Source organism: Zonotrichia albicollis, chromosome 7 (assembly GCF_047830755.1).
Source record: "Zonotrichia albicollis isolate bZonAlb1 chromosome 7, bZonAlb1.hap1, whole genome shotgun sequence".
NCBI classification, from domain to species: domain Eukaryota; kingdom Metazoa; phylum Chordata; class Aves; order Passeriformes; family Passerellidae; genus Zonotrichia; species Zonotrichia albicollis.
This window is the reverse complement of record NC_133825.1, coordinates 2,852,460-2,878,152: the sequence shown is the minus strand read 5'-3', so window position 1 is coordinate 2,878,152 and position 25,693 is coordinate 2,852,460. Positions and strand designations below refer to the sequence as shown.

General features: G+C 49.2%; 1 protein-coding gene across 1 annotated transcript; it reads left to right on the top strand.

The window, feature by feature from the left end:
- Positions 1-24,536: 24,536 nt before the first annotated feature.
- On the top strand, positions 24,537-25,469 carry LOC141729544 (olfactory receptor 14A16-like). The gene is given in 1 exon segment (XM_074544251.1): positions 24,537-25,469. A coding segment is annotated over 1 exon segment (933 nt).
- Positions 25,470-25,693: the final 224 nt, after the last annotated feature.

Sequence of the window (25,693 nt, the reverse complement as noted above, 5' to 3'; positions counted from 1 at the left end):
GCAGGGAAGACTCGAGACCCTCAATATGAGTGTTCAGCAAGCTCCGTTTATTGAAGGGAACATCAGACACTTATACAGCAAATAATAAGCTTATGAATATTCTTTAAGCCAAGAGATCTATTGGTTAAACTGTACCATCAACTCTTCCTCATTCCTTTGGGCCTGCATTCCTTATTTCCCACATCTCTCTGTCTACTTGTTATCATACCCAGCTAGGCCCAGGGACACGCTATCTTGCAGGTGCAAGACTTGGAATTAGCCACAGCCTTGTACTTTTCCAGTCTCTAGTCAGCTAAAATCCCAACATTTTCCCTGTTTTCTTTTGGAACATGCAAAGTTTTGTGGGCAAACTGCGTCACACTCTTTGCAATACAAGATTAGGCAATTCTAATACCTATTACATTGCAAGTAGTATTCTCAGCTAGCAAGGTTTCTCTCTTACAAGGGATCTAAGCCAGGGAGACAAACCAAAAAGGCTATCACTATTTATAGGATATGCTATATGACAGATACAAAAAGGATTCTATGTGCTACAAGGCTCAAACAAAACTCAGGTGTGCCAGTACAACCTAGAAAAATAAGCTAAAGGAGCAACATGTGCGCAGCTTTCATCTGCGTGGATTGTCTGGTAAGTTTGCTTTCCATTCTCACAGCAGATATACTTCAAATAGGAATGGCTCTACTCAGAAATGCTTCTGATTGTCCCTTTTAACTAGAGTTTCTCTGATGTTCACGACAACACCTTGCACACAAGTCATAAAATAAACACCTAGCATAAAAGCATAAATCTGTCTAACATCACTTAAAATTAATAGCACTTAGACTTAAAATACTTAAACTTAAAATATTTAAACTTAACAGAAGTTAACATCACTTACTTATCTTTACCTAAACTTAACAGAACTTTAACTTAGCAGAACTTGAATTTAACAGACCTTAACCTTATCAAAACTTAACCTTAACAGAACCTAAACTTAACAAATTTTCAAATCAACAGAACTTACATGTAAAATCACTTAAATTCAACAGAACTTAACTTTTACAGAACTCAACCGATTCTAAATTCTATATAACTTAAACCTAATATAATTTAAATGTAACAGAATCTAACTTCACCTAAACCTAATAACACTTAAACTTAACAGAAATTAAACTGAACAGCACTTAAACCTAAGAAAACATAAACTTAACAAAAATTAACCTTAGCAGTATTTAACATTTAATGGCCCTTAATACATAATTTAACTTAAACTACTTAGCAATGAATAGAACTTATTATAGAAATAGAATAGAATATAAAATTTACTATAACTTACTTACAGGTTTAACTCTAAAATACTAAGCTAAAACAACTTTCTTCGTGTTTTTGCTACAGTATTTTTACACTTGAATGCACCTAAACATAAGGAGTTTGTTCAAGGTATACCTGTGGAAAAATTCTTTTGAATTCAGTGCTTGCTTTTACATCTGCCACATCCAAGCAAGGCCCAAAGAATACAAAAAGCATATTCATTACATCTTACTTACACAATCGCTTTAACACATCTTTAACATTTTTAAATTTTTCTAAATACAATTTCAGAGTTTGATGTTCCACTGACTGAGTTATCTGGGCTTCTGATGTTTAAAGTCGGTGTTAATACAGGTGATTTTAAGACAGCATAATGGGTTCTAAGCTAAACCGGCCAAAATTTATCTCAACGTATTCACCACGCTGATTTCTCTTTCACAGTCTCTGCCAGGAAGAACAAAAAGTCTTTTAAACTTAGGTGAGGAGCATCCTGATAGTAATGCTCTTTGGTGTTGCTGATTTATTATCACTGGTCTCTTAATTGCAGTAGGGATATTTTCTTTTGTTGACAAGAGTCACATTTATTACGGCTATTAGGTCTAAAACTGAAGCTTTTCCCGGCCACGGGGCGGAGGTGGGAAAGCAGTCGCGCTTGGAAGGCCCTGGGATCGGGCCGCTGCTGCTCGTGTCGCTGTGGTGCGGTGGGGTAACGGAGCTGCTGCTGGACGCAGCGCAGCATTTCGGCGGCGCGAGTCGCGGCCCCGCGGCGGGGGCCCCCCCGCCCCGCGCTGCGCCCTCTTTGCGCCATCGCCGCCACCGCTTCAGGCTGCCAGCAGGGCACGGCGGGCCCCGCCACGAGCTGCCCACCCGCTGCTGAGTTCCGCGCACCCAGCCTGGCCGGTGCGCACCGCACCGCATCGCGGGCACGGCACTGCCCGCCTGGCTCGGGCTCCGTGGCTGCTCGTATTGTTGCTCGCCGCTGCCTCAGGCGAGCCGCTCACCGTGGCTGCCCTTCATGGCTCAGCGCTTATGCTGAATCAGGAGTGGCACAGCCAGCACTGCAAAACACTCTTTCCGCGACTCCATATGCATTTCAAAGGCTCGATGTGAATTGCTGCTAATTAGTCTAAACAGCAAGTCTCAACATGCTGGCAGCTGAGCGTCCGATCAGTAAAGCTCCCACTGGTTGTCTGCTCGCTGCAGCAGGCTCCTTGACCCTCGCCTGGACACGCTGCGGCTTGCAGTCCACTTAAAGTACAGTCTATTGAGGGTGCCAGGCTTAAACTGAGGCTTCTGCTGGTTGCCGGGTCCAAAGGAAGGCCCCCGCCGGCCGTGGGTCGGGTCGGAGGGAAGAAGCGCTCGCGCTGGGAAAGCGCTCCAGTCCCGCGCCACCGCCCGTATCGGAGCGGGGCGCCCCCCGCGCTGGGCTTCCTGTTTCACGAGACGCGCTGTAGGCTGACTCACTGCGTGCCCCGCTGCAGCGCAGCATCCCGGGCGGCGCGGGTCGCTCCCCACCATGGCGGGGCTTCGCTCCCCCTGCCGCTGCCACCGGGAGAGCTCTCCGCTCCTCGTGCCCGCCACTACTTGGAGCCGCCATTGCCGCCTCAGGCGAGCCGCCCGCCGCGGCTGTTCCCCATGGCGCAGCGCCCACGCCGAGTTCGGAGTGGCACAGCTCTGCAGGCGCCCCGAGCCGCGGCTGCTGCCGCCATCACAGCACAGCCGCTCATTCATTGTGCATGTACTTGCAGCCTCAGCACCACAACACACGTTTTTGCAAGTCTATATGCAGCAATCTCGGGAATTCTCTTCCCAAGTCGACAGTCTATAGTTCCCGTTTTTCTTAAAAGCATTTAAAAGGATTATATGCCGCTTGTCCCTGTATTACCTTCTAACCTGTCATTTAGCGCACTGCAGCCTTTCTAGGACATCGGTGGCATTCAGTCAGCTGGACTCTCCTGAGAGATTGCCAGTGAAATAAACAGGGCCACGAGACTTCTTCTCCTTTTTAATGCCTTTATTATAAGTGATCAGCTCAGGATTGGGCAGCTCGGCGAGGCTGCAGTCTCCCGTCGTCTCTCCCAGGGCAACTCAGAGGAGGAGGATATGCGCAGCTTTGTCCTCTAGGGGCAGAGCTGGGGATCCGGTCCCCGTGGGAACCTTTAGGGTGTGGTGATCCCATCCGATGTTACTTTTCCCCGCCCCGTCCCCCTCAGTCTCCGTGCCAGGGATGACTCCCGTGGTCAGGGCGAGAGGGACTCCGAAGGTGCTCCGCATCTCTGCAGGCTCAGCACTCTGCTCCTCATATCCAGACATCGCTCCAGTCTCTCAACTCTTAGGTGGCTCGTTGTTTTTGGGGTTCTTCTTGCACGTTTGGAGTAGGGGTCCCACACAGCATGCTGGTCCTGCAGTCACTTTGCATAACCCCCCCCACCCTCTCAGGTCTCTTCACCATTCTGGGAAAAGTACACCTTAGCCTGGGGCAAGGCTCTGCTAATACAAAAGGAGCGATTAGCTACAACGACCCATGACTACAATAACAAAACAAGCAGAACTTTGCAGCGACAGTGATCTGGCTGCTTTTTGTAACTTTTCCTCACAAAAAAAATTAACAGAATTTTTGTTCATAACAGCCAGGGCACTGCAGCCCGCCCTTTCGCCTTTCTCCAGGACTCCCATATGGGGTCTCCTGAGGCAGGGCCCGCTTTTTGTGCCTCCCGGGCTGCGTCGGGACTGACACCCAAATACTGCACCGACCGTGGCTCACAAGCTCAAATCTTCAGTAAAGTCCATAGGGTCTGTAGGGTCTGTAGAGTCCGTAGAGTCCATAGGGTCCCTGTTCGGGCACCATTTGTTGCAGAATGAGCCGTTTGTCAGGGACGAGCCATTTGTCGGATGCAGGGAAAACTCAGGACTCAATACGAGTCATCAACAAGTTCCGTTTATTGAAGAGAGCATCAGACACTTATACAGCAAGTAATAAGCTTATTAATATTCTGTAAGCCAAGCGATCTATTGGTTAAACTATACCATCAACGCCTCCTAATTCTTTTCGGCCTACATTCCCTATTTCCCACGTCTGTCTACTTGTCATCTTACCCAGCTAGGCCCAAGGACAGGCTATCTTGCAGGTGCAGGACTTGGAATTAGCCATGGCCTTGTACTTTTCCAGTCTCTAGTCAGCAAAAATCCCAACACACACGGGCATCTTACCAGAGAAGGTTTGGAAAGGAACCAGAGAGCTTGTTCACAGATACAACCTCTTCATGAAGAACATTGAAGCATCAGACCCTATTCAAAAAGAAGAGAATCTAGCAAGAGCATCCTGCTGTTGCAGTTGTGCTCTAAGGAGAAACCTTATCTGATGGAATGCAAGTGTCTTTCATTTCCTTCTTTCTTTGAACAAGAAAGGCAAAAGTTGTGGAAAGGGTACATAAAATAGCTAAATTGGAACATTTGTCATGCTCTGGTCAGACATCCTGGAGAGCTGACAAAGAAACTCTGACAAATTAACTCTCACAGGTATGAAGGTATGTTGTAAATAACTAACTCAGATAATAGAAAAAAAAAAAAGTCTCCCAGCAGCAATATTGTGTCCAGTAATGTGAATATTCATTATTTTCCTTTAACAAATAGTCTCAAAACAATGGAATGACACTATGTAAATAACTGAAGGATATAGCTTGTGATATTTCCAAAACATTTTATACAGGGAAATGTTTACAGGGGACTAGTTCAATGGCAAAAACTGAAGGATAAACTCAACAGATTTTCATGTGAAAATTCCCAGTGCCACCTATTGTCAGAGACAACAGAGTCAGGAGGGGAGTCAGTGTGGTGCTGCATGTCCTCAAATACACTTTCCCTTTGAAAAAGGGGGAGAATAAATATTTGTATTTCACATTTAAAGCTCTTTTTCAGATTAGAATTAAACTCTGGAGAGGCACACACATAAATGTTTGTTCCTGATTGATGCCTTTATTTCCCAAGTCCTGCTGCTATCTGTGACCCCGAGGCAGTGATAGATAATGGCGCTCACAACCTCCTTAAAATGAGCTGCCCAATGCCCTGTGAGGGCTTCGGAGGCTTTTGTTTCATTTTATAGCATACATAGCATCCTTTGCTTTTTCCTGACAATTCATAAATGGAAGGCTTTAATGAAGCCTTGAACAGTGCACAGTCCTTGCCAGAAACTAATCTGCACTGAAACATTTAAAGAACTCTGTTGATTGTTTGCCTTTATATGGCAATGTATTTAAGTAATCATAATGCCTGAGTGAAAGTCTATTACTATCTGTTTACCTCAGTACTTTGACATTTCAATAGGAATTATCCTTTTTCATTTTTTATGCATCAGAACACAACAAAAAACAACAAAAAGCCCATCTAAACAAAAGAAAAAGCCCAAACTAAACCACGCAAAAAAAAAACAACAACAAAAAAAAAAAGATAGAGTTGTATCTTGTTAGTAGTGTTTCTCTACTTATGAAAAGATTTTAGAAAAATTAATTATGGAAAGTAAAAGTTCTTAAGTTATTTCTTGTTCTAAGTCCTACATTGACTTCTGCTGATAGGTAATGGGGAGGCCACAGAGCTAGAGGTGGCAAATTGCCCTTCTGAAGATGTTAGGGGTCCTTGCCATGGCAAAGGAGAGTGTAGAATCAAATGGTCACAGTGTACTTGGGTTGCAGAGCCTGGTGAGAGTTGTTCACACCATCTGCAACAAATACACTGCACTCAAAATAATTCAGCAGCAGCTCAGCACCTGCAAACATGAGGACTGAATGTTTTTGTGGGTGTGTATTCCACAAAAGCAAGGAATGACACCAAAGTTGTGGGTTTGATCTCCATACAGGCCATTCACTTAAGAGTTGGGCTCGATCATCCCTTTGGGTCTCTTCCAGCCCAGAATACTCTGTTGAAATTTCACAGGACTGGGGCAGCATGGAGAGCGGTGGATTAGCAGAAAGGGTCTGGCAAAGCACGGGGACTTGCTAAAGCAGCTGTGCCCCAGATTGGCTGTCAGGAAGCATGTGTATCCTAGATCCTGGGGTAAATGGAGACACTCACAGACAAAAGTCTGCTTTGAAAATAGTGACAGTATTTTCATAAAATCACTTTTTAAATCTCTATCTTACTAATTTGCAGTTGAGGTTTTACTAAACTTGATAACATTTTTCATGGAAAATGAAATAAACACCATGACTGTGGTGGTAAAGTCAGAAAGATTTTGCAGATATCTCAATCAGCAAATTCTATTTTCCAGGTAAACCAGGAGTAAATATAGTCAATTCTAGGTATTATACAATTTAGCTGCATTTCAGGACTTGTTTCTAACAGTTAATAAACTAAAGAACTCAATTAACTGTGGGGAAATGTGTTGAAATTGAATATCAAAGACAAGTACCAGACAGCATATTTTAAGATATATGAGAACAAAATCTTACACGGTTGTTAGGAAACCAACCTTTTTTGTCACAGGGAAAGGAATGTTACTGCTAGAAAAACTTCAGGAAATAATAGATAACTTCATTGGTCATGAGAATACAAAAGCTTTTCAATAGCATCAATGAGTTTAATACTGACTCCTAAAGCCTTAACACTGGCAGAAGCATTGGAGTAACATAAAATATGTATTAATAACTATTTTCATGATGATTCATTCTATTTGTAAAATATAAAGCTAGGAAAGCATATATCTTTAAAACAAGATTTCTCAAAATGAAGCCTTTACTATCAAACTCATTAGTGTGTGCTTTCTCTGCATTTAACTTTTTTTGACAGCTGAAAAGCATTTCAATACAGCCCTAAGGTTAATGTAAATACAATTTTTTTTCCAATTTGGATTTTAATAAGTATCAAATTAGAAATATATTTAGTATTTTTCTAGGTTTTCATTAGTTTCAATATCCAACTTAAAGGAAACATAATGAGAAAGTCCAGACTTTTGGAGCGTGAAGAACAAAGATGAAAGATGAATTATAAAGATATGCTCTATTTACCCTATGGCACAAATATTCAAATAGTGAACACACACAAAGGAAATCCACCTCCACTGAAAATCTGTGTGCTGTTTCTTTCTTAAATAAATTTATTGTGAATGCAACGTGAAGTACCTATGACTGTACATTTTTTGAGATGCACAGGTATTGATTAACCACACAGCAGCCTCATGAGCCATACAGATACAGCAGTCTCAAGGTATTAACAAAGCATTAATGTCTCTGTGTGTGTGCTATCCCCTGTTTTTATCAGCATCCTCAGAGCTGATGACAGTTCCAAGGCTCTGGTGCTGATACTTGTTATCTGTTGATGCTAAAATGAAAAAATAATTATTAATTTATTTCTCATCACTTAATACAACTGTAATGTAATTATAAACAGTGATTAAAAGTCTGGTTGCAATCTTTGCTGCTCATCTTACTTCAATACCATCAAAGCAGAAAGATGAAGAAATCTAGCCATTGCTATATGAAAACTATAACTTGCAGGGATAACAGTTAGTATTGCTATATTTGTCCTGACAACTGCTTAAACATCCTTGCAATCATGACAATTTTTTTGTTTTCTTGAAGTCTGCTTTCCCAGGAACATAGGAACTACTCCCACTGTTACAACCACCATATTATAAAATATTTTGCACCATCTGCTGGAGAAACACCTTGGAGCATGCTGCAGCTCATATCAATGCTGCCATCAACAAAAAAAAAAGCAATTCCAGAAGCACTCCCAAGAATGAAACCATAGATTTTTCAAGATGACAATTAATTCTCTCGGGGGAAAAAAAAAGTTTCATAAAATAGACCAATGGTATGCACGGAGTTTTGGAAAGAGAAGGGCGAGAAACAACTGGGTAAGCAGGCTACTGCATTTCTGGCCATAGCTGTGGGCTTTGCAGTGGCAGTCTCAGCTCCTGACTGATATGTGATACCTGATGTATCAGAGCTGTAGGCTCTGAATTAAACTATGTGTTTTCACCCATTTGAAAAAGAAGAAATTAACAAGACTAATGTAAAATGTTCATTTGACCTGGGGAAAAAATAATGATGTGGGGTAATCCAGCTTTTTTCCCTTTATGTCTTAGCATTTCTAGATGGCACGTATCTGTCCTTCAATAGCTCTGTTTGGTTTCTTTCTATGATCTGACACGGACACAAGTCTTTATGAATCTCTCATTGAGCACAGGTGCAAAAGACAGACCTGAATAACGTCAAGGGCAGTGGCAATGGTACGTGAGAGCAGAGCTCCTCCTGACTCTCAGAGCTTGGCTGGGAGCAAGGCCCCAGGCTCAGCTCCCTCTGAACATTCTGTGGCAGACCTGTGCTTTGCTGGGCTGCCTGGCTTGTTTTCCACTGCCATTTTACAAGCCAAACTGGGCATAGGTTAGCTTACTGCCTATCTATAACCTCCTACTCCTATCAGTCTGTCTCGTCTTTAAGCTTTTGATTTTTCTCCATCTGTGAGTTTTTAAGAGGTGGTTTTTTGTTCCAAAGTAACCACATAGTCTGGATTGATTGAACTTTAAGGAGTCTTAAAGGAATGAGAAGTCCATACATCATAAGAACATGTATTCTTCACCGTTCTGATTGCAAAAATTATTTCCAAATGTTCACATAACACAGGCACATACAAAGAACAAAATACTGGCCCACAACATTCACTGAAGAGCTTGTAATATGGAACATGATCTAGTAACATTTCACTGACTCCAATTTATGTTTTAAAAAATTTCTGATGAATACAATAATTTACAGACAGCAAAAGTTACAGTTTTTCTTCTGCTACTTACATATTACAGATATATTAATTTTTTTTTAATTTCAATTACTTTATAAATGCTAAAAAAATCTTTTTGGGAAAATTTCCTGGCATTTTATGTGATCTGGAAAGCTTCCACTCACACCTGCAGCTTATCATTACTTTGGCACTGAAATTGTTTTTGACCTTTCCAGATCTAGATAGTGCTTCCAGGCCATCAGCCAAGAATGACATTGGACTGAGATAAGCTACTGTTCAAAATTACCGGTGGGTTATGACACATCAAAATTATTATACAGTTTTTAAAAATAACCTGTAGTGAGGGAGTTTTCAGTAAGCAAGGATCACTGTTTGCCAAGGGAAGTGTCTGATACGTAGTGTCTTACTACATAAGGCTTACTTATTACTGAAAAAAGAACACATTGATGGAAACTCCATTAAATGGATTTTTTAAGATTCCCAAAGGAAAATTCAAACTGAGACTTGACAACCTACCAATAAGAATAATTCAAATTAAGGTTTGGCTTAAAAAACCCTGTATCATTGGCCAGAGGCAGAGCACGAATCCAGAAGATCAGCTGCAAAATAGGGAATTTTTCTGACCCAGAAGAGCAGGGAACCAAGCTTTTACTGAATGTGATCAGGTTCATTCCAGTCACAAAAAAGGTAACATGGTGGGATCAATGCACACAGAACGGCCAACAAAGAGGAGGAGCTGGAACCCTCTGAGGAAGTACTCTGAAGGAACTGGGGTGGCTTATTGTGGAGAAAAGAAGGGTCAGGAGGATTTCTCACTCTTCTACAACTTCCTGAGAGAAGGTTAGGCAGGCATGGGTTGGTCTCTTCTCCTAAGAAACAAGAAATGAGACAAGTGGAAATGACCTCAGGAGTCAGCAGGGGAGGTTTAGGCTGGGTATTAGGAAAAATTTCTTCACCAAAGGAGCTGTAAATCATTGTAACACCTGCTCAGGGAAGCAGCTGAGTCACGGTCTCTGGAGGTATTTAGAAGACATGTAGATGTGGCACTTAGGAATGTCCTTTATTTAGTGGTTCATTTAGAAAGATTAATGATTGGACCCAATGGTCTCAAATCTCTTTTCACAACCTAAAATATTATATGATTTTGCATTTTACTGGTATAAAGTATGTGCTTAAGTACCATCGTGCTTACCCTACAAACTGCAGCCCTATCAAACCTGCATCTTTCAGGAAGAAGTCTCTCTGGTCTTGAAATCATATTGCTGTTGATGACATTGTGGTTTAAAATCAGACTTCATAATTTAAGATGATGGTTTAACATATTTCATAAATTAAAAGAAAAAAAAATTGTAAAGGACTTCAAACTTGATAATTCTGGGTTAGTTCTAAATAGGAGCAGGAATCCAAACTTTCACAGTCTGTAGAAAAACAAAAAAAAAATCCCTGCTTGTATTTTTAGCCAGTCCTTGTCTTTATTTGTCAGATTTTCACCACAATTTTTTTTTTTTTTTTTAGTTAAAGGAGAATTCCAAGAACTTGCATTACAGGTAATTTTTAGTTTAGGGAATTGCTTTTCTCAACGCCAGCTGTGCTTCAGTTTCCAATGTCCAGACACTCTATTAGCTCAGCATGTTTTTTGCCATGGTAATGTCAAGTGCCAAAAGCAGAACAGCAGCAGTGCTCCTCATGGTGTTACATCTGCAAATGCTTAATGAATAGTGCAGCTTGCACATTTCAATACATTTTTAATTATATTTGGCAGAAAAAAGAAAGCATGACCTGGCTTAAAATGTATCTCATCAGATCCCTGGTATTTAAGCAAGAAGCTGCCTCACTGGAATACAAAACTTGTCTAATTGTTTTAAAGAACTCCCACTAAGATAAAGCTTTCTAACTGTTCTCGTTTCTAAATGTTTCTCACAGTATCTTGTAGATACTGTGGTCTGTTTTTGTTATTTTACCCAAGGACTTCTTCAGTCACATATTCTGAAGTGTCCACTGGTAATGAGTGTTGCATGTTGCTTGTCAGTGAAAGTGACTGTGTCAGTCAGGAAAGTTATGGTACAGCCCATGACAGCATATTATGTATGACTCTGAGATGGCTCTTAGCAGTAGTGTGCTGACTTTAATAATGGTTTTTTTCATAAGCTGACCTCCTCCTTTCCCTCTTACTTTTGGCTCAGTCTCCACTCACCATTGGTAGCAGAATTATTTGCAGAATGTCAGCAAGAGCATTTCAGGAATAGGTACCAAAAATAATTTTTCTCACTTGAGTGGATGACTTTTGCTGCAGAATAAATCAAAGGATTGCACCTCTGTCCTGAAGAACTGACTTCTGCTGTACAAGAAATCCTCTTCCAGAAGCCCAAAGCCTGCAGCCCAGAAGCCAGATGCTCTTCTCAGCATGTGTCCCATACAAGCACTCTTAATGCCTTAGAGCAGTGAAACTCATTCACTGCCTGGAGATGTTTTCTCCAGAATTTTTCCTGCTTCCAGAATTTCCAAAAATTAGGCTCCATCTGCTTTTTAAGCCTTCATCAGCATCTGTTCTGTCCCCCAGTAGTATCAATTCAGAGCAGTGTGATACATATCCAGCTCACATTACTACAACACAGTGGTCACCAAAGCACCCGTGGACCCATCTGGCCAGTGGTTGAGACACAGAAAATCTGAACTACAACATCCCCTTTAGACTTTTAATTAGCTTCTCATATATTTTATTATTCTTTTACTGGATTTCATCCTGTATTGCATATCTATGAGGCACTTTTGGAGATAACTAATTATTCATATGCTAGTTACTTAGATAAGCCTTATTGGGAGGTCACTAGATCCTCATATGATGCCGTATCATTGAGTTTTCTGTAGATTTGCACTCAGTGTACTCTAATGAACCACAACACATCCTCCTTTGTCATCACTCATGGTTAAAAATCCCTGCTCCTGCTTGGCACTGCAGCAGAAATTAACTTTCATGTAGGGCCCGTGGCCTACATGTGAGACTATTTCCTCCTGTTCTCTTCAAAACTCGCTCCTGCCATGAAATGTTCCTTAAACTGGACCAATTACATTCCCTAACTTTCATTATAAACTTGCATTCATCTTCCTTATCGTTGTCTTCTAGAAAGCTGAAACATCATGACAAGGCAACCTAACAAAAGGTTATATATATCTTCAAAATATATCCAAAGTGTATATTTTTAATAATTCAGATAAAAAATGTTTTGGATATGCTGTCTCATGTTTGCTCTTTCCGTTCCACATATATGTACTTTCCTGCATTTCTACACAATAATTGTAATTTTTATGAGATTTTTTTTTTGTAGGCTAAAAATCAAGCTTATTTTAGTCCCGTCACACAGAAAGCTCTCCAGATTAATTCCCACCAATCTTTAACTCCCTACTTAATTGTATATTTCACCAAAACATGAGGCTAACATTGTGTCATGTGGTATGCCCAACACATGGCCACCATGTATTGGTGGACTGTATTCTATTATGAGTTTTTGTATCTAGAGAGTACAAACTTTCTCCAAAAGTCCTTAATGTGTAATTTGCATATTGTGCTGTTATTGGCACCATGTTTCTAAGGTCTTATTTTTTTCTCCAGGCTTTTGAGGGATGCACCTGTTCCTATGTAGCATCATAATCTTTGTCTTAACAGTGTTTTTCAATGCAGTTTCTCTGGCAACTTTTAAGTGTTCTCCTGCTATTTGTGATGAAATCATTAACACTAATTGCCTGCTTTTGACAGGAAGGCAGATTTATTATGCAAGCAGCGTTCTCTACATAGAATGCACAGGGCTCCTGATTTTAACAACCTGCAGCAGGTACTCCACAGCTGCAGCCCCACAGCAGCTCCAGAGCAGCCCCATGCAGAGGCACCTGGGAGCCCTCAGCAAGGCAGCCAGCAGCACACGGGCAGGAGGACACAGCTGGCGCTTCCTGCCTGGCACAGGGCTTGTGACCATCTCCAGGCACCACTCTGGCAGGGATCCCCGCAGCCCCGGCCCCTGCCCAGCTGCTCTGTCACCAGCACAAAGGCTTCATCAGAACCACCAAAGGCCAAGGGGCTTCTGGCCATTTTCCCTTGCCCGCTGCACGCCTGGGCAGCTGGGTGAGCACAAGCACCCTTTTCCCCTCCTCCCCTATGCCCTACGGACCCTGGGCAGCAAAGAAAATCTCGTGAGAGTGTGCATATTATAACACGGTCTATATTTACAGAGGGTAAAAATTAGAACGGTAGAAAAGAAAAATCTTAAAGAAAAGTAAAAATCCCCACTGGCTCAGGCTGCACCAGCTAAGAGACCCTCCCAGACCAGCTGTCCTCTGAGCTCCAGCAGTGCAGCCAGCTGAGCCGCAAGAGACGAGGCAGAGTGATCCAGGCCCTGTGCAGCTGATCGTGCAGCCTCTGGAAGATGGAATATCGGCCATGCGGTGTTGTTCGGAGGACATGCAGTGTTTGAAGTGCCAGCTGTGACACGGCACTGCTCGTGTCCTCCGTCAGGCGTTCCAGGGCTGCAAGAGAGAGGAACAGAGGCACGGTCAGAGCCGGATCTGCCGGGAGCCAAGGAGAGCCTCCTGCAAGGGCCATCCCAGCCGGCTCTTGCCGTGGCCGGGAGGGAGCAGGGAGCAAGGGGATCAGCCTGAAGCTGCTGGTCAGGAACGGCCCACGTCGCCCTGAAATCTCCGTGTGCTCTGCCCACGGGAGCAGAGCTCTCCGCAGCCGGGACAGGGCTTACAAGCTCCCCCTGGCAGTCCCTGCTGTCAGCCCGCTGCCCTCACTCACCAGTGCAGATCAGCTGCAGCTCTTGCTGCTGCCCCCTCAGGTGCCGCCCGGCCATGCCTGTGAACACAGAGCCTGTCACGGCCCCAGCGGCACAGCTCCCTGCCAGCGGCGCTGCCGGCGCTGTGGCCACACGGGCTGCTGGCCCGGCAGGGCTCAGCCCGGCCCTTGCCGCACGCTGCCGCCCCAGGGCACGGCTGCCAGAGGGCGGCAGCAGCAATGCCCAGGCCAGGCGGGGCTCCACGGCGCCGGGCCCGGCTGGCGCTGCCGGGGCAGCAGGCGGGGCTGGGGCCGAGCTGCGGCGGGCCGGGCCGGGGAGGGAGCCCGGGCTCGGGACTCACCCATGAACCGGACGGCCGCCTCTCGCAGGGGCTCCTGTGGGCTCTCCACGTAGCGCAGGGCCCGGCGCAGGTGCTCGGCCGCTCTGCTCCTGTCCTGTGCCAGCTGCAGAGAACGGCAGGAGGGAAGGGTTGGCGCGGGCTCAGCTCCTGGGCCGGGCGCTGTCTGCGCCCAGCCCCGGCCTCCCCTGCCCGCACAGCCCTGAGGCGCGGCCAGCAGCCGCTGGCCAAGGGCTCCCGAGGCCAGGGGGCAGAGGGCCGGCTGCTGCCCGGGGAGCCGCGGTGCCGCCCCGCAGCCCCGCCGGGCCAGGGCTCCATGAGCACCCGACTCGGGCCCACGGGAGCCTGGAGAAGAGCCCGCGCGGCCTCTGGCCGCAGCAGCGGGCAGGGGCACAGCTGCCTGGCCCCGCACACTGAGCACCGCCCTCAGGGCCCTTCTCCAGGCTGAGGATTCTTGGCTGCTCTTACCAGGCTCTCGCCGAACCTCCATGTCTCATCCACCTCTGGCACTTGTTCGAGATTCCTTCTCTTCAGGAATCTGGCTGCAGAATACAGTACTACACAGGATGCCTGGAGAGCAGCAGAGACATACAGATGGCCCCACAGGCCAGGGCCCAGGAGCATCCCAGTGCCACAGCCTGGAGGAGGTTGCAGCCCGCAAGGTGCCAGGGCAGGAGGCAGCCCAGCCCCTTCCCAGGTGGACAGCAGCCGGCCACAAGTGCTCACCTCAGCAACAATCTGATTTTCATCATGGCAGTGGAAGTAGAGTGGGACCAGGCTCTGACGCACGTGGGACTTGAGGGCCTTTCTTCCATCTTTGGTTAATGAGTCCAGAATCTCTTGAAAGACACACATGGAGCTCAGCTGCACCTGGCTATCATCCTGTATGAGAGGAAGGGCAAAATACCTGAGCATCAGCTGCTTCAGGCCCCCCAGGGCACAGGCCTGCATCTCCACAGGGCACCAAGTGTCCGGGCAGCAGCCAGTGGCCGTGGCTGTGGGCACAGAGCCTTACATGGTCAAAGAGTGGCAGGAGCGCCTCAGGCAGCTGCAGGGCAATGGGGGTGGGTATTAGGACACCATCATCCAGGAGCAAGTATCTTAAAAGAAGAATGGTCATCCCGATCATGTCGCTATCATTTTCCTGCAGGAGCTCCACAAGCCTTTCAGTCAGGCTCCACAATTTTTCAGCCTGTGCGGAACACGACTTTGTGAGAGGCCGCCCGGCTGCCGCAGGGCCCAGAGGCCAAAGGCCTGTCCCGAAGCACTGGGGCAGCTGAAGCGGGAGGCAGGAGAGCTGGGAGCAGCTGCCCCAGCGGCCGAAGCCCAGGCAAGGCCAAGCGACTGTGTTGCCCAGCCCCACGCTGCCTGCACGGCTTCAGCCACTGCCCCCTTCTCACCATCAAGGGATTCTTGCCCAGCACTACGAGGCCTCGGAGTGCCAAGTAACGCCTAGCCATGTGCTCGCTCTGCAGGTTCTGTGCCAGGATCTCCAGAACACTGTCACTGCATTCCCTCAAGTCCAGGCACTTGAGGACCTGAAAGGCACGGGGCAGTGACAGGGGAGCCGGCCGGCAGGAGCCCAGGAACGCACAGGGCCGGGCCCAGGCAGCAGCACAGGGCACGGGCACCCTCCTGGCAGCTGTGGCTGAGAGAGGCCAGAGGGCTGGGAGGCTGCTCAGCCAGGCAGCGCTGGCCATCAGGCTCACCTCCACAAGGAATGCCAGGGCAGGGAAATCCCAGTATGGCATCTCTTTGCTGAGCAGGGCGAGCAGGTAGAATGCAACCGCGGAACAAAAGTGGATGGCTGAATGGCAAATGATTCTGACAAGAGGAAAAGGAAACAAGACCCTGAGCCTGTGGGGCAAAACTCTCCCACGAGTGACTCACAGAGTTCTCGTCTTCCCCCACCACCTTTCCAGCAAGGGGACCTGGGCCACTTGGGAGTTGGTTGCTCATGGGCACCCTCCTCTGCCAGCCTTTTCCAGTCTGCTTGGCCGTCCCTCAGTGACAAGGCCCTCTGGCCCATGGCCACCACGGACACTTTGTGGGCCACCTGGGCACAGAGCAGCATTGTCAGAGGCAGTGGGGAGAAGGGGGTCTCACCTGGCAAGCAGAGCCACGGCAAAGTGGTGAGTGTCAACAGAGAGCAGCGTGTCCCAGGCACACCTGCGCTCCATTGCCACCACCACATCCTCGCAGCGGAGAAGGCAGAGCAGGGACTTCAGGGTGTGCACTGCAAACCTGTGTGCACAGCAAAGCCCAGGTCACGCTGGCAGCACTGGCTCCTTGGCAGGCCACGTGGCAGGGACAGGAGGAGTGGCATGGAGCACCTGTTGGGGCTGGTGGCGAGGCCGTGCTCTTCCTGGCATGCCTTCCAGAATCTATCGACCTCCTCTGGCATATCCAGAGTGCTGAAGAACACTTGGAAGAGGAGATGCACAAACAGGCGAGGGAAATACACCTTCAAGATCCGTGGGAGACAGGGCACCTGGAGGATCTTCCACATCACCATGGTTGCCTACAAAGGACAAAGCCCCCCGAGACAGCGCTCAGTGCCGAGGTGTGCGTGTGGCACGGCCCGAGTGTGGCAGGGAGGTGCTCAGAGAGATGCATGGGGAGCACGGGGCCTGGTGGGCCTGATGCTGCCCCTGGGCCAGGTTTCAGGCCAGCGCCTGAGGCAGGGAGATGCAGTGGGGGAAGGAGGATGGAGAGCTGCTGGAGAGGCGGCCTTGGGGCCTGCAAAGTCCAGCTGCAGAAACTCACAGCCAGGGCAAAGACAGCCGTTTCGTCCCCATCGGAGGTGCAGGTGCTGTACTCTGGCCAGCTCCCCAGCACATCCAGGAGGATCAGCTGCGCCAGCTCCGCAGTCCTGGCTGAGCCCATGATGGTCTTCCACATGGCCATGGCAGCTCTGTGGGGTCAGAGCTGTGTCTCGGGGGGGTCTCAGACACAGCACCGGAGGGAGCTGAGCTGGATGCCAGTTCTGCCTCTGCCCACTGCCCCCTGCCAGCAGCAGCCAGGCAGCCCAGCCCTGTGGGGACAGAGCCCTGAGGGGCAGGGAGGGAGCACGGCAGCAGGCTCAGGGGCTGACGTGCCAGGGCTGGGAAAGGGAGCAGCCAGAGGGCCCTGGAACTCTCTGTTGCTCTGACACCTGGGGCAGCGTGTTGGGCTGGGGAGGCCTGACCCCTCATGGCAGGCGGCCCCATACCTGTCACAGGACGGGGCCACACGCAGGAGCGTCACCACTGCGTCATCTGGCTGTGCTTCGGTGAGATCCAGCAGGGCCTCATCCAGCCTGTGCTCAGCACAATCATTGGCCATGAGCCACTGGTGGATGAACCTCACCATGGCGGGCACCTGGATAATGCAGCAGGAGACTTGGAAAGCTGCCAGAGGGAGCAATGTTCCCAGCTTCCCCAGAGAAGTGCTTCCCTTCCCAGCCCACTGCCATGTGGCCCCAAAGGCTCACAGCAACCAGCATGCGTGGCTTGGGAGGCCAAGCAAATCCTGGGAGGATCAAACCCTGGCCACAAGCTGCTTACTTGGTTTGGATAGTAAAAATCTTCCTGTACGAGCATACACAGGAGGGCCGCACTGGGCTTGGTTTGGAAGATGGGAGAGTATGGTCTGAGCCCAGTGCCTGTGGCGATGGTCTCTTCCTCCTGCATTCTCTTGATGAATTTGCCGACCAACTGTAGGAGAAGGGCAAGAAGCCAGGGATGTTGCATGGAGTGCTGCACACACGGTGCTGGGCTGAGCAGGGACAGCAGGCCCAGCCCAGGTGGGGGTGGCTGCAGGTACCTGCGCTGTTCTGCGGAAGCGGCCACGGCTGGATTCCTGCTCTTGTGTGTGCTCCAGGGCTGCATCTGGCAAAGAGCGAGCGCAGCCAGAGATGAGGGGCTGCGGGAGAGGCTGGAGAACGCGGGCCAGCCCTGTGCTCCCCAGGCAGGGAGAGCCCCAGGGGATGTGGAGCAGGGCCACTGTGGGGTGTCTGCCTGGCCCCTCTTCTGTCCTGTCCATGGGAATGGGATGGGATTGGGTGGGATGGGATGGGATGGGATGGGATGGGATGGGATGGGATGGGATGGGATGGGATGGGATGGCGCCAAGTTGGCTGTGGGCACCGACCCTGTGGCCCAGCTCTGCCACTCACCCTCCTGCGGCAGCTCAAACGGCACCACCGCTTTGGTTGCATGTGCTGGGGCATCTCCAGGGCATTCTTCCTCCTCTTTCCCCCAGGCCACCTTGGTCACTTTCAGGGGTCTCTGCTCCATGATAATGACTGGATTTGTGTGCGCACCTGCTGAAGAGAAGCCTCGGGAAGGCCACAGGTCACCAAGTTCTGTGGTCTGGCCTCGAGCTCAGCTGCAGCAAGAACGCCTCGGAAAGGCTCCGGGTCAGACAGGAACGGGTGCACTGTGCGGGGGCTCCTCACGGCACCGCTCTGTCCCGTTCTGCCCCGTTGTGCGCTCCCAGCAGCCGGGCAAGCTTCTATTTCCCACGTGTCACAAAGGGCCCTTGGTCACCGGGTTCCGTTCCATGGCACAGAGACCGTGCTGCTGCATGCCACCCAGGGCCCTTGCAAACACTGCCTACTGCCCTGGGGCCGCCCCCAGCCCAGCCAAAGTGGCCCAGCTTGGAAGGAATCCCTGGCCCCAGGTGTCAAAGACAGCCCGCACAGGATCTTTTGGGAAGGGCTCAGACCATCAGCAAACGCTGCCCGGCTCTGCGGGCTCAGTCCTATCCCCATATCTTTCCCTGAGAGCATTTGAATTTCTAAATTAGAATCATTTGAAGGGAGGAGATTTACATTTTCCATTTCAGAGAAGCCTTCTGCCTTCATTAGCAGATACCTCTCTTTTCAAACCAAGACAATTGTTTATCATCTTGCAGATGCGCAGGTGCTGGGGAGCCCCGTTTTACACAAGGGACCTGGAGAACCATTCCCAGCAATTGGGAAAATCCTCAGTGGTCCATCCACCCAGGGATGAGGTCTCCAAATTTGCACTGAAAGTGGGTCCAGCTCTTAGAGCCCTAAAAGAGCAAGTCCAAGGGACTTGATGATATTTTTAGCCCAGAAAGCCCTGCAACTGATGGCACACTTCACAATCAGCAGGGGACACAGCTAGGCCAAAGCCCAGACCTCTGCTAGGAGCCTTTCTCCTCAAATACCATTCAAACAAACCTCCATGCAAGTCAGTTGGGAAAGTTTCTCCAAATGATCCATTTCTGGCACATGACTACTCAGGCTTATGTGAAAGATTCTAAAGCAGCTGCTGTGGAGTCAAAGAGCCAGCACTAAGAGTCCTTGTCATCTCTTTGTAGCTAAATCCCACTTTGGGGGATTTGAGGAAGTTTGGAACGAGCTAGAGAGCAGACCTCCGAGTTTTTTACATGATGCCGTTGCTTTTTCTTCTCTTCTACAAAGAAAGGAAGAGTGAGTTTTGCTCACATCTGCACTGCATGGCTCACAAGGCCATAAGACTTGTAGTTACAAGAGCTTTGAAGGATTTCTTGGCCAAGAAGACACAGCCAACAAGAATATTTATGTTTTGGACCCAATCCTTCAATATTTCTTCTTACACACTCATGCTACAGTGTAAGCTACTTCAGCCAATCATGTTATGACACACAAACATACAGCACTGCATCCTAAACTTCTTGTTTACCATTGTAACTACTTTTATTTTTTCCTAGATCTTGAACTCTAAAACCCTAAACTTTCCTCCACATCAACTTTCCTCCCCTTGTCTCTGCTATAAACAAGAAATCTGCATTTTCGCTTCTAGCACCTAAGTTTGGAAGCCCTTTCCAAGGTCTCCGATCAAATCCTGTGTTTAATTCTAAGTTTTGCTGACAAGACCAAAGGTCTGAGATTTCCCTGCATTTCTGTTTCCAACAACACTGATGCTGTTAGTTCCACAGTGCCCAGGATGCCTCTTGCAAGTCAACTCTGGCAGGATCAAGGCGGCTGCTGGGGGGCTGCTTGTGGCCTCTGACAGCCCATTGCTCAGGGCTTTGCCAGCGCCCCAGCCCCTCAGGCTCTGCCCAGCCCGGCCAAGCTGCCCGGCAGCAGCGCCGCAGCCCCACAGCAGCTCCAGAGCAGCCCCTTGCAGAGGCACCTGGGAGCCCTCAGCAAGGCAGCCAGCAGCACATGGGCAGGAGGACACGGCTGGCGCTTCCTGCCTGGCACAGGGCTTGTGGCCATCTCCAGGCTCCGCTCTGGCAGGGATCCCCGCAGCTCTGGCCTCTGCCCAGCCGCTCTGTGGGCAGCACAAAGGCTTCATCAGAACCACCAAAGGCCGAGGGGCTTCTGGCCATTTTCCCTTGCCCGCTGCACGCCTGGGCAGCTGGCTGAGCACAAGCACCCTTCTCCCCCTTCAGGGCCTCACCCCCTCTCAGGCTGCTGTGCTGCTGAGCACAAGCTCCCTTTTCACCCTTTCCTGCCTCTTGCCCTGCAGACCCTGGGTAGGAAAGAAAAGCTCCAGGCAGTCTGTGTATCATAACACATTCTAGAATTTTTTATTCACAGTAATCTATAATATATAATAATAGATAGAATTATATATACCCTTTAATTTATTTATTTACAATAGAGATAAAAAAAATGTAAAGAAGAAAAGACAAATCTTAAAGAAAAGGAAAATTCCCCCTGCCTTATATTGCCCTAGCAGACCGAGCCTCCAGGATCAGTTCTCCTTAGAGCTCCAGCAGCTCAGCCAGCCGAGCCCTGACAGACGAGGCCGTGTCCTCCATGCCTTGCGGAGCTGATCTTGCACCCTCTGGAAGATGGAATATCGCTCACTCTGCAGTACCTGAAGGACATACAATGTTTTAAGTGCCAGCTGTGTCACGTGTGAAATGCAAAGCTGTGTTTTATGTCAGGTACAAACAGGCAATGTGTGTATTTGTGATCGCGATATGTGTGGAGACAGACAATGGGACAGCTGCGAATTCTAATAATAACTGAGGAAAGTAAAGCATGGAAGAAGGCCTTTGAACCTATGTTTTGTTTGCAATTAACCTTGGTTGAAGGAGGAGCATTTGAATTAAAGCGTTAAGGATGTTGCTCTTTGCTTGTAGTTAATCCTTAAAGAGTTCTGCAATAATACCCTTTTGAGGTATAATTTAGAGTATTGCTTCAGTCCTTGAAACTATAGCTTTGAAATATAGATAAAGGAAACATGCTTATCTCACACTTTCACAAAACAGAGAACAGCAGCTTGAGAAAGGAAGATGAACATCAACTCAAAGACTTATATTTTTGACCAAGGGAAGCTGGGCATCACTGTTATAGTCCTTGCAATTAAAAGGTGGACACACATCTGGGGAGCTGGACTCCACCAGATGGGATCCATCTTTCTTCTTTTGGAAACTGGACCACCATCATCTGGCGATACTCTTTTTGGGATACATCCTGAGAAAAACTAAATCACAATAGTGTATAGAATTGTGACATAAAAATTTGGAATAGAAACTGCTGATGAGTAAAAATTGGAATAGAAACTGCTGAGAAAGCTTATGAGGACCCCTATAAATACCTGTTACCATCAACTATCTGTGTGCAGTTGGAGGGAAAACTTCTCCCACTGTACCCAGCACTGTATTGCTCATACTTTACCATATTAATTAATAAATTGATTGCTGCTTGACTATTGCCCTAGTCATACTTCTTATTTATAACAGGAGCAGGGAAGGGACACTGTAGGAAAGCCTGAGCTGGACAGCGCACAGACATGTGCAGCAGCTGCAAGACAGCCCTGACAGAGCCGACTTGGGCAGCACTTTGGCCATGGCTGCTGGGCCTGGGCCTGAGGCAGGAGCAGGAGACAAGTGACCGTTGCAGGCCTGGGGCCTCATTGCCTCCTTGTCCCTGCTCAGCAGCCTGGCAGGGGCCGCCCCATGCTCCTGCCCTTGCCATTGCACATCCCCACATGCCAGTGCCCATCCCGGCAAGAGCCCTGAGCAAGGAGGGAGGGACAGGATCTGCCTGTCCAGGGGCTGGGGCTCAGGCCTTGGCCCTTTGCATTCCTCAAACACATCCAGGTGTGCTCAGCACCAGAGACACCTTTGCCTCATTTGTCCCCATCTGTCATTGAGGCCTCCATTGTTCTGCTCTAACTGGAACCTGGGGACGCTTTCCCAGTTGTGTCCATCTGTGGGACTCATTAAAACTTCAAGAAACTTCAGAGTTTACTTTTAAATTTGAGTTCTTGAGAAGTTTTCTGAACACTCTCTCAGGGACTGAGTTTGATGTAAACAACACCAAAGCCCCAAGAGGCTCATTAAAGTCCTTGTGCTGTGTCTGTGCTGCTGAGCTTTAAGGGACAGCTCTTCCCAGGGCCAGCTCCTCTCCCAGCCCATCAGGGCTGAGGGCTCTGCCTGCAGGCACTGAGGGGACAGGAGCCAGGCAGAAGGCAATCAGGATTGGGAAGACATTGAGCTGAGACCTCACTAGTGGAAACACTTCTACAGCCCTGTGCATGGTGAGTGTGTGGGTGCAGGGCAATGTCACCTGTGCTCCTGGAGGGATCTCCTGCAGGTGACCCAGGACAGGACTGATGTGACTGTAAGGATGGCTCTGCTGCTGTTTCTTTTTGGGGGAGGATGTGCTGCAGAGCGGGGCTGCCCTGGGCACCGTCAGAGGGACAGGGCAGGACAGCTTCTGCTGTCAGGGACGGCTGCGGGGGTGACGCTGGGGCTGCAGCCAGGGCTGCTCAGAGCTCCAGCTCATGCCCAGCTCATTTCTGAGGGGACTTTTCATGAGCTCATTCAGGGCTGGAGTTTCATGCTTGGGTCTCTGCTTTCCTGAATCTGTGCTCCCACTTTTCCCTGGCTCAGCTTGGTGGCAATAGAAAATTAACTGTGCAGGGTAGAGCAGGGGCTGAGGCTCTTAAACCATCACACTGAGGACTCCTAGGCACCTCAGCAAGTGCCTGCACCTGCTCAGCTCCCAGATCCATGCAGCATCACCTTTCCATGGTGCCCAGGCTGGGGAAACTGTTCTTTAATCCCTGCAGGGCCGAGCAGCTGCAGGGCAGGGGTGGCCCAGGGGCTGGGCTGGGCTCTGGCAGCTCTGGCAGGGAAGGAGCCCGGGGCCGCAGGAGCAGTTGGGGCTGGGACAGCTCCAGCAGCAGAGCCATGGGCAGGCAGGGAGGGAGGCAGTGCTGAGGGAAGCCCTGCTGCAGGGCAGATGTGGCACCTGCCGGGCCTGCCCTGCAGCGCAGACACTACCCTGAGCAGCACAGCTCTTGGGTCCCCTCGCAGCCAGCACAGCCCTCAGCCTGGGGGCTCAGGGCCCTCAGTCCCTCCTGGGCTGGCAGAGCCCCAGAGATGAAGGGCATCTCTGCGGCCATGTGCCCATTCCCTGCTGACCAGGGCCTGAGGGCCACTGTCCTGCCCTGCTGCTGCCTGGCAGGGGTTGGGCAGGGCTGGCCAGGGAAAGGCTTTTCCTCAGGCCAGGCTCTCTCTCTCTCCTTTCCTTGTCCAGGTGCTGCTGGCATTGCTGAGGGGCTCTGTGCAATGGCAGTTCCAGCTGCAGGGCCAGGCCCAGCCCTTGGGCTCCTGCTGTGCAGGCTGAGCACAGCAATGGGGTATCCCAGCTCCCTGTGCCCGGGCAGCTCTGGGCAGGGTAGCCTGGGAGACTGGCAATGAGCCCACTCTCCTCAAGCAGTGCCATGGACAGGACCCTTGGTGTGTCCTGGGGATGCCACCCAAGCTGTCAGCTGCCTCCAGGGGACACTGGGGCACAGGAGTGTCCTTGGCTAGAGGGGGCTGAGACTGAGACAGGCTGAGCCAGTTTGCTCTGCTGTGGGTCCCACTGCTCTCAGCTGTGTCAGGCTGATTTCTAGGGGAACACAGAGACTGCCCTGGATCGCAGAAAAGGCAGCTGGGAAAAGATGGATTGAGAGAGCAGCTCCCCTCACCCTTCACTGAGTTACAGCCACTGCTCTTGCATTGCACAGTTCTCTCTAATCTCCCTGGGCACAGCAGGAAACCCTCCCAAACTGCCTTTGGCTGTCACCATTCCTTAGCCCTGGGAGAGGAGATGCTGCCAAGCTCCTCTGCCTCAGGAGCAGTTTGGGCTGATGAAATCCAAGCCAAGGACTGGCCCCTGTCCCCGTTCCCATGACCTCACTGCTGAAGAGCAGAGCTGATCCCTTGGTGTCCACAGGCACAGCCCCTGCTCGTCACAGCAAGGGAGCCAGATCCCAGCAGAGCTCAAGCACGGGGCTGAAGGAAGGACTCTAATGAAAGGAAAATTGGGTGATACAGAGCAGGAGGGGCAGAAATGGGAGAGAGGGCTTAGACATTGCTCAGCAAAGTCTGCTCTGACTTGTCATTGTCCTCTGCTTGACTAGGACTACATGGGCAGAGTGAAAAAATGTCCAACAGCAGCTCCATCAGGCACTTCCTCCTGCTGCCATTGGCAGACACACGGCAGCTGCAGCTCCTGCACTTCTGCCTCTTGCTGGGCATCTCCCTGGCTGCCCTCCTGGGCAACGGCCTCATCATCAGCGCCGTAGCCTGCGGCCACCACCTGCACACGCCCATGTTCTTCTTCCTGCTCAACCTGGCCCTCACTGACCTGGGCTCCATCTGCACCACTGTCCCCAAAGCCATGCACAATTCCCTCTGGGACACCAGGAACATCTCCTACACTGGATGTGCTGCACAGCTATTTTTCATTATGTTCTTCATTTCAACAGAGTTTTATCTCCTGACCCTCATGTGCTACGACCGCTACGTGTCCATCTGCAAACCCCTGCACTACTAGACCCTCCTGGGCAGCAGAGCTTGTGCCCACATGGCAGCAGCTGCCTGGACCAGTGGCTTTCTCTATTCACTGATGCACACAGCCAATACATTTTCCCTGCCCCTGTGCCATGGCAATGCCCTGGACCAGTTCTTCTGTGAAATCCCACAGATCCTCAAGCTCTCCTGCTCAAATTCCTACCTCAGGGAACTTTGTCTGCTCATGGGTAGTGCTTTTCTGTTTTTTGGTTGTTTTGTGTTTGTTGTTTTCTCCTATGTGCAGATCTTCAGGGCTGTGCTGAGGATCCCCTCTGAGCAGGGACGGCACAAAGCCTTTTCCACCTGCCTCCCTCACCTGGTTGTGATCTCCCTGTTCCTCAGCACTGGCACATTTGCTTACCTGAAGCCCCCCTCCATGTCCTCCCCATCCCTGGATATAACAGTGTCAGTTCTGTATTCAGTGATGCCTCCAGCCCTGAACCCCCTCATCTACAACCTGAGGAACAAGGAGCTCAAGGCTGCAGTGGGGAGATTGATGACAGGATGGTTTCGGAAACAGTAAACTGCTGGCCAATTTCTGCAAATCACTTGTAATAAAATTCATCTTTGATGCATCTTGTTGGTTTGATTGTCGTGGTATTTTTTCCTTTGTTTTAGATATTCATATTGTCCACAAATAAATGGCAATGTTTGTGCCATTTCTCATTTTGTTTCTCTCTACCTTCCCTGTGGCCACAAACTGTGTCAATGAGGGGCTGCGCTCTTAGTGGCTTTAGAGTAACTGAA